Source organism: Pongo abelii, chromosome 20 (assembly GCF_028885655.2).
Source record: "Pongo abelii isolate AG06213 chromosome 20, NHGRI_mPonAbe1-v2.0_pri, whole genome shotgun sequence".
NCBI classification, from domain to species: Eukaryota; Metazoa; Chordata; class Mammalia; order Primates; family Hominidae; genus Pongo; species Pongo abelii.
Window position 1 is genome coordinate 11,978,044 of NC_072005.2, and position 15,141 is coordinate 11,993,184.

General features: G+C 43.0%; 1 protein-coding gene across 5 annotated transcripts in view; it reads left to right on the plus strand.

The window, feature by feature from the left end:
• LOC103893050 (zinc finger protein 700) overlaps positions 1 to 14,544 on the plus strand; it is a 37,455-nt gene extending 22,911 nt beyond the window's left edge. For 3 of the 5 annotated variants that reach the window (XM_063719969.1, XM_024237929.3, XM_063719970.1), the window contains exons 2-4: positions 10,958 to 11,084; positions 11,291 to 11,351; positions 12,049 to 14,544. In XM_063719969.1, the coding sequence (XP_063576039.1) occupies positions 10,958 to 11,084; positions 11,291 to 11,351; positions 12,049 to 14,026 (2,166 nt within the window). In that variant the 3' untranslated portion in view covers positions 14,027 to 14,544. Of the gene's footprint in view, positions 1 to 10,948; positions 11,085 to 11,290; positions 11,352 to 12,048 lie in introns of all 5 variants that reach the window. The other 2 variants (XM_054539776.2, XM_054539777.2) reach the window with 1 other exon arrangement.
• The last annotated feature ends 597 nt before the right edge of the window (positions 14,545 to 15,141 follow it).

Genomic DNA, 15,141 nt, shown 5'->3' on the forward strand with positions numbered 1-15,141 from the left:
CAGGTTCAAACGATTCTTCTGACTCAGCCTCAGGAGTATCTGGGATTACAGGCATGCGCTGCCTCTCCTGACCAATTTTTGTATTATTAGTAGAGATGAGGTTTTACCATGTTGGCCAGGCAGGTCTCAAACTCCTGCCTCGGCTTCCCAATGTGGTGGATTACAGGCGTGAGCCACTGCGCCCAGCCTGTTTTCATTTCGCTCTTTAATGACACGTAATATAGAGCATCCTGTCATATGTTTGTTTGCCATAATTACAGTCTTTGGCCGGGCGCGGTGGCTCACGCCTGTAATCCCAGCACTTTGGGAGGATGAGGCGGGCGGATCACGAGGTCAGGAGATCAAGACCATCCTGGCTAACATGGTGAAACCCCGTCTCTACTAAAAATAGAAAAAATTAGCCAGGCGTGGTGGCAGGCACCTATGGTCCCAGCTACTGGGAGGCTGAGGCAGGAGAATGTTATGAACCCAGGAGGCAGAGCTTGCAGTGGGCCGAGATCTCACCACTGCACTCCAGCCTTGGGGCGACAGAGCGAGACTCCGTCTTAAAAAAAAAAAAAAAAATTACAGTCTTTGTGGGGAGGTATACTTGGAAAGATCTTGTTTTTTTTTTTTTTTTTTTTGAGACTGTGTCTGGCTCAGTCTGGAGTGCAGTGGTGTAATCTCGGCTCACTGCAACATCTGCCTCCCAGGTTCAAGTGATTCATCTGCCTCAGCCTCCAGAGTAGGTGGGATTATAGGCTTACGCCACCAGGCCCAGCTAATTTTTGTATTTTTAGTTGAGACTGGGTTTCACCATGTTAGGCTGGTCTTGAACTCCTGACCTCGACGATCCACCCACCTCAGCCTCCCAAAGTGTTGGGATTATAGGCGTGAGCCACCGTGCCTGGTTTTTGCTTCTTTTTTGATTGGTTGGTTTTTTTCTTATAGAATTTTAGGACTTCTTCATACCTTTTGGATACCAGTCCATCACCAGATAGGTGTTCTGCAAATATTTTGTCCCAGTCTGTCACCTTTTTATTCTGTTAACAAAGTCACTTCCAAAACAGACAGTTTTACTTTGTTTTGTTTTTTAATTATAGTTTAAGTTCTAGGGTACATGTGCACAACGTGCAGGTTTGATACATAGGTATAACATGTGCCATGTTGGTTTGTTGCATCCATCAACTTGTCATTTACATTTGGTATTTCTCCTAATGCTATCCTTCTCCCAGCCCTCCACCCCCTGACAGGCCCCGGTATGTGATGTCCCCTGCCCTGTGTCCAAGTGGTCTCATTGTTCAGTTCCCACCTATGAGTGAGAATATGCGGTGTTTGGTTTTCTGTTCTTGTGATAGTCTGCTGAGAATGATGGTTTCCAGCTTCATCCATGTCCCTGCAAAGGACATGAACTCATCCTTTTTTATGGCTGCATAGTATTCCATGGTGTGTATGTGCCACATTTTCTTAATCCAGTCTATCATTGATGGACATTTGGGTTGGTTCCAAGTCTTTGCTATTGTGAATAGTGAATATTGCTTTATAGTAGCATGATTTATAATCCTTTGGGTATATACCGAGTAATGGGATTGCTGGGTCAAATGGTATTTCTAGTTCTAGATCCTTGAGGAATCGCCACACTGTCTTCCACAATGGTTGAACTAGTTTACAGTCCCACCAACAGTGTAAAAGTGTTCCTGTTTGTTTCTCCACATCCTCTCCAGCACATGTTGTTTCCTGACTTTTTAATGATTGCCATTCTAACTGGTGTGAGATGGTATCTGATTGTGGTTTTGATTTGCATTTCTCTGATGACCAGTGTTGATGAGCATTTTTTCATGTGTCTGTTGGCGGCATAGATGTCTTCTTTTGAGAAATGTCTGCTCATGTCCTTTGCCCACTTTTTGATGGGGTTGTTTGATTTTTTTCTTGGAAGGTTGTTTGAGTTCCTTGTATATTCTGGATATTAGTCGTTTGTTGGATGGGTAGATTGCAAAAATTTTCTCCCATTCTGTAAGTTGCCTGTTCACTCTGATGGTAGTTTCTTTTGCTGTGCAGAAGCTCTTTAGTTTAATTAGATCCCATTTGTCAATTTTGGCTTCTGTTGCCATTGCTTTTGGTGTTTTAGTTATGAAGTCCTTGCCCATGCCTATGTCCTGAATGGTATTGCCTAGGTTTTCTTCTAGGGTTTTTATGGTTTTAGGTCTAATATTTAAGTCTTTAATCCATCTTGAATTAATTTTTGTATAAGGTGTAAGGAAGGGATCCAGTTTCAGCTTTCTACATATGGCTAGCCAGTTTTCCCAGCACCATTTATTAAATAGGGAATCGTTTCCCCATTTCTTATTTTTATCAGGTTTGTCAAAGATCAGATGGTTGTAGATGTGTGGTGTTATTTCTGAGGCCTCTGTTATGTTCCATTGGTCTGTATATCTGTTTTGGTCCCAGTACTGACAGTTTTACTTTGAAGTCCAATTTATCGATTTTCTCATTAACAGATCATGCTTTTTGTGTTGTGTGTGAAACCTTATTGCCAAATCCAAGGTTGTCTTGATTTTCACAAGTGTTACGTTCTAGAAGTTGTGAGTTTTGCATTTTCCATTTAAGTAAATGATTCATTAGGAGGTAGTTTTGTAAAAGGTGAAGTTCTGTATCTAATTCATTTCTTTGCATTTGCTAATCCAGGTGTTTCAGTACCATTTGTTGTGTGCCACCATGTCTAATTATTTATTTATTTTATTATAGAGATGGGGTCTCCCTATGTTGTCCAGGCTGGTCTCGAACTGCTGGGCTCAAATGACCTGTCTGCCTTGGCCTCTGGTTTTGAATTTTTAATACATGTCTTTATAGTAGATTTTTCTTTTTTTTTTTTTTTTTTGAGACTGAGTCTCACTCTGTCACCCAGGCTGAAGTGCAGTGGCGCCATCTCGGCTCACTGCAACTTCCACCTCCTGGGTTCAAGCCATTTTCCTGCCTCAGCCTCCCGAGTAACTGAGACTGCAGGTGCCTACCACCACGCTCGGCTAATTTTTTGTATTTTTAGTAGAGACGGGGTTTCACCATGTTAGCCAGGATGATCTCGATCTCCTGACCTCGTGATCCGTCTGCCTCAGCCTCCCAAAGTGCTAGGATTACAGGTGTGAGCCACTGCACCTGGCCTATAGATTTTTCTGTGTTCCTTGTGCCTCTCTGTCATCTTATGGAATCTTCTCTTGTATAGTTCGTTGAGTGTTTTTAATCATGAGGAGATATTAACCCATTTATGCTGGAGATTGCAATTTTTTGAATTGAAGATGTGTGAAAAATCAGACTTTGGCGATAACCTTGAACAGTAGGATATAAATAACTCCCACATGCTTAGCGTTCCAAAAATGGAACACTACTCATAAATGGGCTAAGGCTTGTCAGATGCCTTTTCTGCCTCTATTTATTCATTCTTGTCGTTTTTTGTTTGTTTGTTTGTTTGGAGGCGAAGTCTCACTCTGTCATCCAGGCTGGAGTGCAGTGGTGTGATCTCGGCTCACTGCAACCTCCATCTCCCAGGTTCAAATGATTCTCCTGCCTCAGCTTCCCAAGTAACAGGGACTACAGGTACACACCACCACACCTGGCTGATTTCTTTTTTAATATTATATTTTAAGTTCTAGGGTACATGTGCACAATGTGCAGATTTGTTACACATGTATACATGTGACATGTTGGTGTGCTGCACCCATTAACTCGTTATTTACATTAGGTATATCTTCTTATGCTATCCCTCTCCCTTCCCCCCACCCCACGACAGGCCCCAGTGTGTGATGTTCCCCTCCCTGGGTCCAAGTGTTCTCATTGTTCAATTCCCGCCTATGAGTGAGAATATGTGGTGTTTGGTTTTCTGTCCTTGAGATAGTTTGCTCAGAATGATGGTTTCCAGCTTCATCCATGTCCCTACAAAGGACATGAGCTTATCCTTTTTTATGGCTGCATAGTATTCCATGTATATATGTGCCACATTTTCTTAATCTAGTCTATCATTGACAGACATTTGGGTTGGTTCCAAGTCTTTGCTATTGTGAATAGTGCTGCAATAAACATACATGTGCATGTGTCTTTATAGCAGCATGATTTATAATCCTTTGGGTATATACCCAGTAATGGGATGGCTGGGTCAAATGGTATTTCTAGTTCTAGATCCTTGAGGAATTGCCACACTGTCTTCCACAATGGTTGAACTAGTTTACAGTCCCACCAACAGTGTAAAAGTGTTCCTATTTCTCCACATCATCTCCAGCACATGTTGTTTCCTGACTTTTTAGTGATCGCCATTCTAACTGGCGTGAGATGGTATCTCATTGTGGTTTTGATTTGCATTTCTCTGATGGCCAGTGATGATGAGCATTTTTTCATGTGTCTGTTGGCTGCATAAATGTCTTCTTTTGAGAAGTGTCTGTTCATATCCTTTGCCCACTTTTTGATGGGGTTGTTTGATTTTTTCTTGTAAGTTTGTTTAAGTTCTTTGTAGATTCTGGATAGTAGCCCTTTGTCAGATAGGTAGATTGTAAAAATTTTCTCCCATTCTGTAAGTTGCGTGTTCACTCTGATGGTAGTTTCTTTTGCTGTGCAGAAGCTCTTTAGTTTAATTAGATCCCATTTGTCAATTTTGGCTTCTGTTGCCATTGCTTTTGGTGTTTTAGTTATGAAGTCCTTGCCCATGCCTATGTCCTGAATGGTATTGCCTAGGTTTTCTTCTAGGGTTTTTATGGTTTTAGGTCTAACATTTAAGTCTTTAATCCATCTTGAATTAATTTTTGTGTATGGTGTAAGGAAGGGATCCAGTTTCAGCTTTCTACATATGGCTAGCCAGTTTTCCCAGCACCATTTATTAAATAGGGAATCATTTCCCCATTTCTTGTTTTTATCAGGTTTGTCAAAGATCAGGTGGTTGTAGATGTGTGGTATTATTTCTGAGGGCTCTGTTCTTTTCCATTGGTCTATATCTCTGTTTTGGTACCAGTACCACGCTGTTGTGCTTGGCTAATTTTTGTATTTTTAGTAGAGATGGAGTTCCACCATGTTGGCCAGGCAGGTCTCAAACTGCTGACCTCCATAATTGCACCTGCCTTGGCCTCCCAAAGTACTGGAATTATAGGCATGAGTCACCACGCCTGGCTGCTACCATGATTTATTATCATTACTTATTGGAAAACAAAACTTAAAACTTATCAGCTTAAGGAATTTTACATGTACACTTGAGATAGTTTGACAAATCTACATAAGTTCTGTAAGATGAATTCTATTGTATTTTGCTTATTGCAGTTATCCTGAGGTTTCATGCATGTTGTAGTATGTAACAAGATGTTATTTTCTTTTTTTTTTTTTTTTCGAGACAGCAGGCTGGAGTTCAGTGGTGCAGTCTCGGCTCACTGCAACCTCTGCCTTTCAGGTTCAAGCAATTCTCCTGCCTCAGCCTCCTGAGTAGCTGCGATTACAGGCATGTGCCACCATGCCTGGCTAATTCTGTATTTTTAGTAGAGACGAGGTTTCTCCGTGTTGGTCAGACTGGTCTCCAGCTCCAACCTCAGGTGATCGACCCGCCTCGGCCTCCAAAAGTGCCGGGCTTACAGGCATGAGCCACAGTGCCTGGCCAAGATGTTACTTTCTAAGTATAAATAATATCTCATCGTATGTATATACTTACCACATTTTGTTTATGCATTCAGCCATCAGTGGATATGTGGGTGGCTGCATTGCTCATTACTGCCACCCCAGGAAGGTTGTATAGTGGTTGAATCTGTGCTTATTACACCCTGGTATCTCTTAGGAGTTTCTTGTTTGCCCTCTTGTGTACTTAGGGTGCCAGGTTTTGCTTAGGAATGTCCCCTTTCCTTTGCCCTTCTTACCAGCATCTATCTAACTACATTCTGACAGGATAACTGCAAAGTGAATGATTCCTAGGCATCATAATGGATGTTTATTTCTAGTTAGGTGTCTCCCCTCCTCTCTGCTTATATCTAGCATGCCTGTTTTGGGTGGTCCCTGGGGGTGTGGGCTTTCTCCTGGACTTCCCCTCCTGCTCTTGACTAGCTATCTGCCTTCTCTAACAATGTCATCAAAGATTACACTTTGAGAACAGGCATTTTCAAGGAAACACAGCCTCAGGACTGCTAATGTTAACATTTTTCTGCATATTAATTCATAGGACTCTGTTATGACAGGTGCTACAGACCCACAGTCCAAAGAGACATTAAGGACAGCCCAGGCAGCTCACTTTTCTCCCTGGATTTGTGGCAGGACAAGCTGCAGACAAAACCTCTCAGACACTGGGTTAGAGAAGGAAGTGGCTTTATTCGGCCGGGAGCATCAGCAGACTTGCATCTTAAAAACTGAGCTCCCCGAGAGAGAGAAATTCCTGTCCCTTTTAAAGACTTACAAGGAGGTCCATGTGAAAGGATCGTGATCAATTAAACAAGGATGGGGTGTGTAACTGGGGCTGCATGCATCGGTAACAGGACAGAGCAGAACAGAAAAGAGACTTTCACAATGCTTTCTCATACAATGTCTGGAATCTATAGATAATACAAGTGGTTAGGTCAGGGGTTGATTTTTAACTACCAGGCCTGGAGTGTGGCACCAGACTGTCTATTGATCTCATTTCTGCCTTCTTTTAACTTTTGCTTCGTCTTTCTTTTTCTGAGGTATGAGACAATAAGAGAGGTGGTCTCCTTCCTTATTCCCCCCTTTGAGAATCTCACTTATTAATGGGGGTTCTCACTTTCATCCTTACTACCTAGATCTTCCTGTAAGACAGATCAGTAGTGGTTAATGTAATACACTTGTGCTGAAACATTTTGGTGGACCAAGGTAGTGACAAAGCTTCTCATTATTTGAAGGAGCACAGGTAGCAAGCAGGGGAGTAACAAGCAGGTTTCTATTATTATTTCTATTATAAGTGTTTTAAATCCTCCTAGTGCTGGAAACCATTTTCCAAATACAGATTTAGGATTAAACCCATGCCAAACCTGTACAGGCACATGTGCCAACTTTGTTATGTCCGTAACTATATTTTTGACTACTTGCCCTTGATTATTTATATGCAGACAGCAATTGGTTAGGTTAAATTCTCCATAGACCCCTCCTTTAGCTGCTAGCAAGTAGTCTAGGGGCCAATCTATTTTGATAGATAGCATTTTTCATCTGGGTTTCTTACCAGGCTAAAACAGTTAAAGCTCTGCCAGTTTTATTAGTGATTATTTCTAAGATAGCTTGTAACTATATGATCCGGTTGAGCATGTAAATGGGGGTTTCTTTTTTTTCTGTTTTAGCTATTTTTTTTTACTTCTATTACCTAGAAAAGAACTAGCTTTTTAATCTTATTTCAAAGACTATGATCATGGGAGGCCCAGATGGGTTATAGTACACATCAGGTCAGGCATTTCCTCGGTTACGCACTTTGTACTGAGTGGTGTTACACAGGCAAGTTCCTTTTAAAGTTCCTAGGCATTCATAATAACTAGAAAACAGAAAGATTGTTTTAACTTGTTGCCCTACCTCAGTAACCTGATGAATACACTGGGAACAATCTTCCATGTGGGGAAAATCAGTTGATGTCCTTATTCTACAAGTCCAAATTTTAAGGAGAATGAGTCCCATGATGAGTTTCCTCATGCTTTGGCCGCACATAGACCAGTCAGCTTCCAGGTGTGACAGGAGCAGGGCTTGTCGTCTTTTTCAGAGTCACTTTGCAGGGGTTTTCCAGGCTTGGTCCTGCCTCCCAGGAGCCGCAGGTTTTACATGACTGTGGTGGATCCAGGCCAGGATTCCCTCTACCTTCATGGTGGTGTGAGTGGTCTGGGTTCCCTTCCACCATGGGCACAAGGGGACTACGTTCCAGTCCTTGATCCACACTCGATTACCTGGGAAGAAAGGGTGAACTGGGGAGAATAAGCTAATGGGGCATTTCTCGTTTACCCAGGCTGAGATTGTTCATGTAGTTTTTCGTAAGGCCTGTAGCTGTCGCTGTAACTTAATTTCACCTAATTCTCAGGGAGTGCCTGGAAGTCCCCATAGTGTGGGAGGAGGGCTATGATATAATATTTCATAAGGGGAATATCCTGTTTTTCTAGAAGGGGTAAATTTAATCTTAAATAGTACCATAGGGAGAGCTTGTACACACTTTAATCCTGTTTCTTGACACACTTTCCCTAAACTATTTTTGATAGTCCGATTCATCCACTCTACCTTTCCGGAACTCTGAGGTTGGTAGGCGGCATGCAGTATCCATGTGATCCCCAATACCTTTGCTGTCTTCTGTACCAAGTCAGCCACAAATGCTGGCCCGTTATCTGAGCCGATTCGTAAGGGCAGTTCAAACCTAGGAATAAGATCTTGAAGAAGCACACGGGTTACTTCACCAGCTTTCTCAGTTCGCGTTGGATAAGCTTCCACCCACCCAGAGTATGTACACACAAGAACTAGTAAATACTTGTTATCTTCACATTTTGGCATTTCTGTGAAGTCTACCTGCAGATCTTCAAAGGGGGCTGCTCCATAAGCTTGTATGCTGGGTGGGACGGTTGGACCCTGCCTTGCATTGTGTTGTTGGCAGGTAATACATCGCTGTGCCACTGTTTTGGCAAGGGCTGATAAATGTGAGATGTAGAAGTACCGGCTTAACAACTTTTCAAGTGACTCCTGGCCTAGATGGGTGGTTTTATGCACAGCCAGTATGACTGTGGCTCCCAGCAGCTGTGGCACAACTACTCTCCCATCCGGTAACCAGATCCATCCTTCTTCCATCACCTGTCCTCCCTCTGCCTGGAGAAAGTCCTTTTCTTCTTTAGAATAAGTGGGTACAAGGTAGGCCACTGGCCTTGGCCAGCGCCCTACAGTCTGGGTTAGAACTCCGACTGCCATCTTTTTCTTTTTCTGACACAGTGTAAAAGGCTTTGTCAGATCAGGTAGCCCCAGGGCTGGGACTGACATAAGTTTTTCCTTTAACTCATGAAAGGCTCACTGTTGTTGGGATTTCCATTCAAAAGGTTCCCAGCACCCCCCTTTGTGACCCCATATAGAGGTTTGGCCAGTACTGCAAAGTTTGGGATCCACAGTCTGCAGAACCCTACTGTTCCTAAGAATTCTCTCACCTGCCTTCTGGTTTTAGGTTGCAGTAGGCTGCAGATGACTTGCTTTCTTTCTGAGCTTGATTGACCAAGCACAAGTCCTGTACTGGCCTGTAGTTCTTGGTTCCTGGCTTGGGAACAGGCAGGAGGGTAGTGTTCCATGGAGACTGACAAAGGACTATAATTCCAAAGGCTCTCAGGTGCTTGAGATGGACCTGGATTCCTTCAAGAGCTTCTCTGGGGAACCGGGTACTGTTTTTGCCTCACCGGCTGGGCCCCAGGCTTAATTTCTATAGGTATGGGGGTTTGGTTGACTGCCAGCCCTGGAGGGTTGTCTTCTGCCCACAACTTTGACCACCGCTTAGCCAGAGCTGGTCTTATCTCTTGACCTGGCTCGGTTAAGAAAAGTCTTCATTCCTCCTCCTGGGGGACCGCAAGGGCCGTGATGACTCCCTTTCCAGGTGACTTTAGCTGTAAAAGAGCTGTGCTTTGTAAAAGAGATGGTGGCTCTCAGCTTGCTAAGCAAGTCCCTTCCCAGCAAGGGCAAGGAGCAGTCGGGCATGTACAAGAACTGATGAATTACTTCATGTCCCCCTACAGTATAAGTCGAGGGCAAGCAGAAAGCTTGTTTTGCCGAGACTCCTGTGGCTTCGATTATATCAATGGTCTTTTTGGATAAGGGGGTGACCGGAGTGGTTACTACTGAATGTTCAGCACCAGTATCGACAAGAAACTCAACGTCCTTGTCCCTGACTGTCGTCCTGACCATGGGCTTGTTAGGGGCACCTGAGCCCGGTCCCCCTTAGTCCAGTAACCCTTCTGCCAGATTAAACAAGGCCCTTTCGTCCTTGCCTGAGACCTCTGGCTTGGAGCCATTTTGTTTCTTCTTTAACTGGGGGCATTTGTCTTTCCAGTCTTAGGTCGTAAATGACCTGCCAAGGGAGGGGTTTCTCCCACAGCTTCACATTCTCTCTTGTCTGCTCTGGGTGGTCTAGGGGTGTATCTGTCCGGAGGAGGCACAGGTGCTGTGGGCTCAGGAGTGGGGAGTCTCTCTTCTAGGTAAGGGCGGGGGGCATTGCTGTGCCATTTCCTGCCATGGGTCCTCTGACATTGGGTCAGATAGAACTTTAGGGGCTGACTTCCCTTGGCAGGTGGGGAGAGATCCCTCATTGGCTATCTGTCCCTTTGCCACTAACACTGCTGCTGCCTGTCCTCTCAACCACTGGAGGGGGCGTCTAAAACCAGCTGTAAGTAAGTGTCTATGTACGGGAACTTGTCTGGATGCCCTGGCTTACAGGTAATCTTGTGCCATACCTTTGAAATAAGGGACCTATCCAGGCTTCCTTCTGATGGCCAACCCACCTCTAATGCTGGCCAGTCTGTCTCACACAAAGTTCTAAGTTTTCCTGGTGTTATAGTAGCTCCATAGTCTCCCTTAAATCCCTTTTTGAAATTTTTTTTAACAAAGTTCCTAGTGGGGTAGGCTTACTTTGTGTCTGACCCATTTTTCTTTCGAGACAAGACAACACTCACACTACAAGAGGGAAATGGTAAAGGTCACTCACGCGTGGCAGTACATGCCTGTAATCCCAGCTACTTGGGAGGCTGAGGCAGGAGAATCGCTTGAACCCTGGTGGTGAGCCAATATTACGCCATTGTACTCCAGCCTGGGCAACAAGAGCGAAACTCTGTCTCAAAAAAAAAAAAAAATTGATTTATGGAAGAAAGTAAGTATAGATGGAGAGAAAGGGATCTGATGACCAAAGCAGGGAATAAATGTTTGGAGTCCATGGCATCGTGAGAACTTCTTGGGAATAGGGTCTAGGACTCCAGTGCTGTCACTCTCACCCATCTTCCTCTACACATGTGAGATGTTTCAGGACCCAGTGGCCTTTGAGGATGTGGCTGTGAACTTCACCCAGGAAGAGTGGACATTGCTGGATATTTCCCAGAAGAATCTCTTCAGGGAAGTGATGCTGGAAACTTTCTGGAACCTGACCTCTATAGGTAAGGATGACAATATTCCTTCCCTCAGTGCATTAGCAAACCAGTGTTTCTAGCTCATGAATGCTGTTGAGTGATTTTGAACATAGACAGGAAATGCTTTGATGAATAAATGAGGCATGGCTGCAGTAAATCATGGGCATAGAATCTAATAATTTTTTCACGATTTTATACTGCTTCAGGACTATTTTTCTGTGTCTGTATTTTAGGAAAAAAATGGAAAGACCAGAACATTGAATATGAGTACCAAAACCCCAGAAGAAGCTTCAGGTAATTTGCACTTCCAAGAGAAAGCAGTGTCTCTCTGTACAATCTTAGAATATGAGAATATGTTGAAGAGAAGTAAAACAAAGAACTAAATCCAGCATCAAATTCATTTCTTCTTAGAATATTTTCTCAAAAAACATATATTTAAATGTGACTGAGGCTGAGGGCTCACTCCTGTAATCCCAATCCTTTGAGAAGTGGAGATAGGAGGATAGCTTGAGGCCAGCAGTTCAAGAACAGCCTGTGCAACATATTGAGACCACATATCAACAACAGCAAAAAATTAGCTGGGCATCGTGGTATGCATCGGTAGTCCCAGCTACTCAGGAGGTGAAGGCAGGAGGATCACTCGAGACTTCAGGAGTTAAAGGCTGCAGTAAGCTGTGATGATATCACTGCACTCCAGCATGGGCAACAGGGCAAGAACCGGACTCAAAAGAAAAATGACATACAGCATTTAGTAATTGTAAAATAGTTTACATGGGAATAGTATTAAGAAGCCCTTTATGAATATTTTTTTAAACAATAGGTATGGCTGGGTCATCTTGTAGAACATGTCCAGTCACCTTCAAACGATTCAGACAGGGCAGAAAGCCTACACTTCAATGGACAGTGTTAAAAATGCAAGTGCAATACTTGTTGATTAATATAGAAGTACTTATAAACAAACCCTTCATAATGTGCTTCTCATGTTTTACAGGAGTCTCATAGAAGAGAAAGTCAATGAAATTAAAGACAACAGTCATTGTGGAGAAACTTTTACCCAGGTTCCAGATGACAGACTGAACTTCCAGGAGAAGAAAGCTTCTCCTGAAGTAAAATCATGTGACAGCTTTGTGTGTGCAGAAGTTGGCGTAGGTAACTCATCTTTTAATATGAACATCAGAGGTGACACTGGACACAAGGCATATGAGTATCAGGAATATGGACCAAAGCCATATAAGTGTCAACAACCTAAAAATAAGAAAGCGTTCAGGTATCGCCACTCCATTAGAACACAAGAAAGGGATCACACTGGAGAGAAACCCTATGCTTGTAAAGTCTGTGGAAAAACCTTTATTTTCCATTCAAGCATTCGAAGACACATGGTAATGCACAGTGGGGATGGAACTTATAAATGTAAATTTTGTGGGAAAGCCTTCCATTCTTTCAGTTTATATCTTATCCATGAAAGAACTCACACTGGAGAGAAACCATATGAATGTAAACAATGTGGTAAATCCTTTAGTTATTCTGCTACCCTTCAAATACATGAAAGAACTCACACTGGGGAGAAGCCCTATGAATGTAGCAAATGTGATAAAGCATTTCATAGTTCCAGTTCCTATCATAGACATGAAAGGAGTCACATGGGAGAGAAGCCTTATCAATGCAAAGAATGTGGAAAAGCATTTGCATATACCAGTTCTGTTCGTAGACATGAAAGGACCCACTCTGGGAAAAAACCGTATGAATGTAAGCAGTATGGGGAAGGCTTATCCTATCTTATAAGTTTTCAAACATACATAAGAATGAACTCTGGAGAAAGACCTTATAAATGTAAGATATGTGGGAAAGGCTTTTATTCTGCCAAGTCATTTCAAACACATGAAAAAACTCACACTGGAGAGAAACGCTATAAATGCAAGCAATGTGGTAAAGCCTTCAATCTTTCCAGTTCCTTTCGATATCATGAAAGGATTCACACTGGAGAGAAACCCTATGAGTGTAAGCAGTGTGGGAAAGCCTTCAGATCTGCCTCACAGCTTCGAGTGCACGGTGGGACTCACACTGGAGAGAAACCCTATGAATGTAAGGAATGTGGGAAAGCCTTCAGATCTACCTCACACCTTCGAGTGCATGGTAGGACTCATACTGGAGAGAAACCCTATGAATGTAAGGAATGTGGGAAAGCCTTCAGATATGTGAAGCACCTTCAAATTCATGAAAGGACAGAAAAACACATAAGAATGCCCTCTGGAGAAAGACCTTATAAATGTAATATATGTGAGAAAGGCTTTTATTCTGCCAAGTCATTTCAAACACATGGAAAAACTCACACTGGAGAGAAACCCTATGAATGCAGCCAATGTGGTAAAGCCTTCAGATGTTGTAATTCCCTTCGATATCATCAAAGGACTCACACTGGAGAGAAACCCTATGAGTGTAAGCAATGTGGGAAAGCCTTCAGATCTGCCTCACACCTTCGAATGCATGAAAGGACTCACACTGGAGAGAAACCCTATGAGTGTAAGCAATGTGGGAAAGCCTTCAGTTGTGCCTCAAACCTTCGAAAGCACGGTAGGACTCACACTGGAGAGAAACCCTATGAGTGTAAGCAATGTGGGAAAGCCTTCAGATCTGCCTCAAACCTTCAGATGCATGAAAGGACTCACACTGGAGAGAAACCCTATGAATGTAAGGAATGTGAAAAAACGTTCTGTAAATTCTCTTCTTTTCAAATACATGAAAGGAAGCACAGAGGAGAGAAGCCCTATGAATGTAAGCATTGTGGGAATGGATTCACATCTGCCAAGATTCTTCAAATACATGCAAGAACACACGTTGGAGAGAAACACTATGAATGTAAGGAATGCGGAAAAGCATTCAATTATTTTTCTTCCTTGCATATACACGCAAGGACTCATATGGGAGAGAAGCCATATGAATGTAAGGATTGTGGGAAAGCATTCAGCTAGCCTGGTTCCTTTTGTGGACATGAATAGACTCACACTGGAAGGAAACGCTATGAATGCAAGCAATGTAGCAAAGCTTTCACATTTTCCAGTTCTTTTCGATATCATGAAAGGACTCACACTGGGGAGAAACCCTATCAATGTAAGCAGTGTGGGAAAGCCTTCATATCTTTTACTTCTTTTCAGCGTCATGAAAGGACTCACACAGGAGAGAAACCCTATGAGTGTATTCTAGTTCTCTTCGATATCATGAAAGGACTTACACTGGAGTGAAACCCTATAAATGTAAGCAATGTGGGAAAGCCTTCAGATGTGCCTCGCACCTTCAATGGCATGGAAGCGTTCACACTTGGGAGAAACTCTATGAATGCAAGCAGTATGGGAAAGCCTTCAGATCTGCCAAGATTCTTTGAGTACAGATAATTAATGTAAACAATTAACTTTATCATAACTGTATACTAACGTTATTCTTTTTAAATAAGAAGCTATAATAAAATATCCCATTGGTTTTACGTATTAGATCAAGCTTATAATGTTACATTGTTATTATTTGGACATTGTCAGTCAGTATTACCATGTGGATAAAATGCCAGGCATCTTTTTCCTCATGGAAAGTTTACTTTTCGCACCGGGTGCAGTGGCTCACGCCTGTAATCCCAGCTCTTTGGGAGGCCGAGGCAGGCGGATCACAAGGTGAAGAGATGAAGACCATTCTGACCAACATGGTGAAACCCTGTCTCTACTAAAAATACAAAAATGAGCTGGGCATGGTGGCATGCACCGGTAGTCCCAGCTTTGGGAGGCTGAGGCAGGAGAATCGCTTGAACCTGGGAGGCGGAGGTTGCAGGGAGCAGAGATCACACCACTGCACTCCAGCCTGGCAACAGAGCAAGACTCCGTCTCCAAAAAAAAAAAAAGAAATTTTACTTTTCATGCTTATGTACTTATTTTTTATCTCAATCCTAATTTTGCTGGTTTTTTTTTTTTTTTTTTTTGATAGTCTCATTCTGTCGCCCAGGATAGAGTGCAGTGGCGCAATCTCAGCTCACTGCCACCTCCGCCTCCTAGGTTCAAGCGATTCTCCTGCTTCAGCCTCCTGAGTAGCTGGGACTACAGGC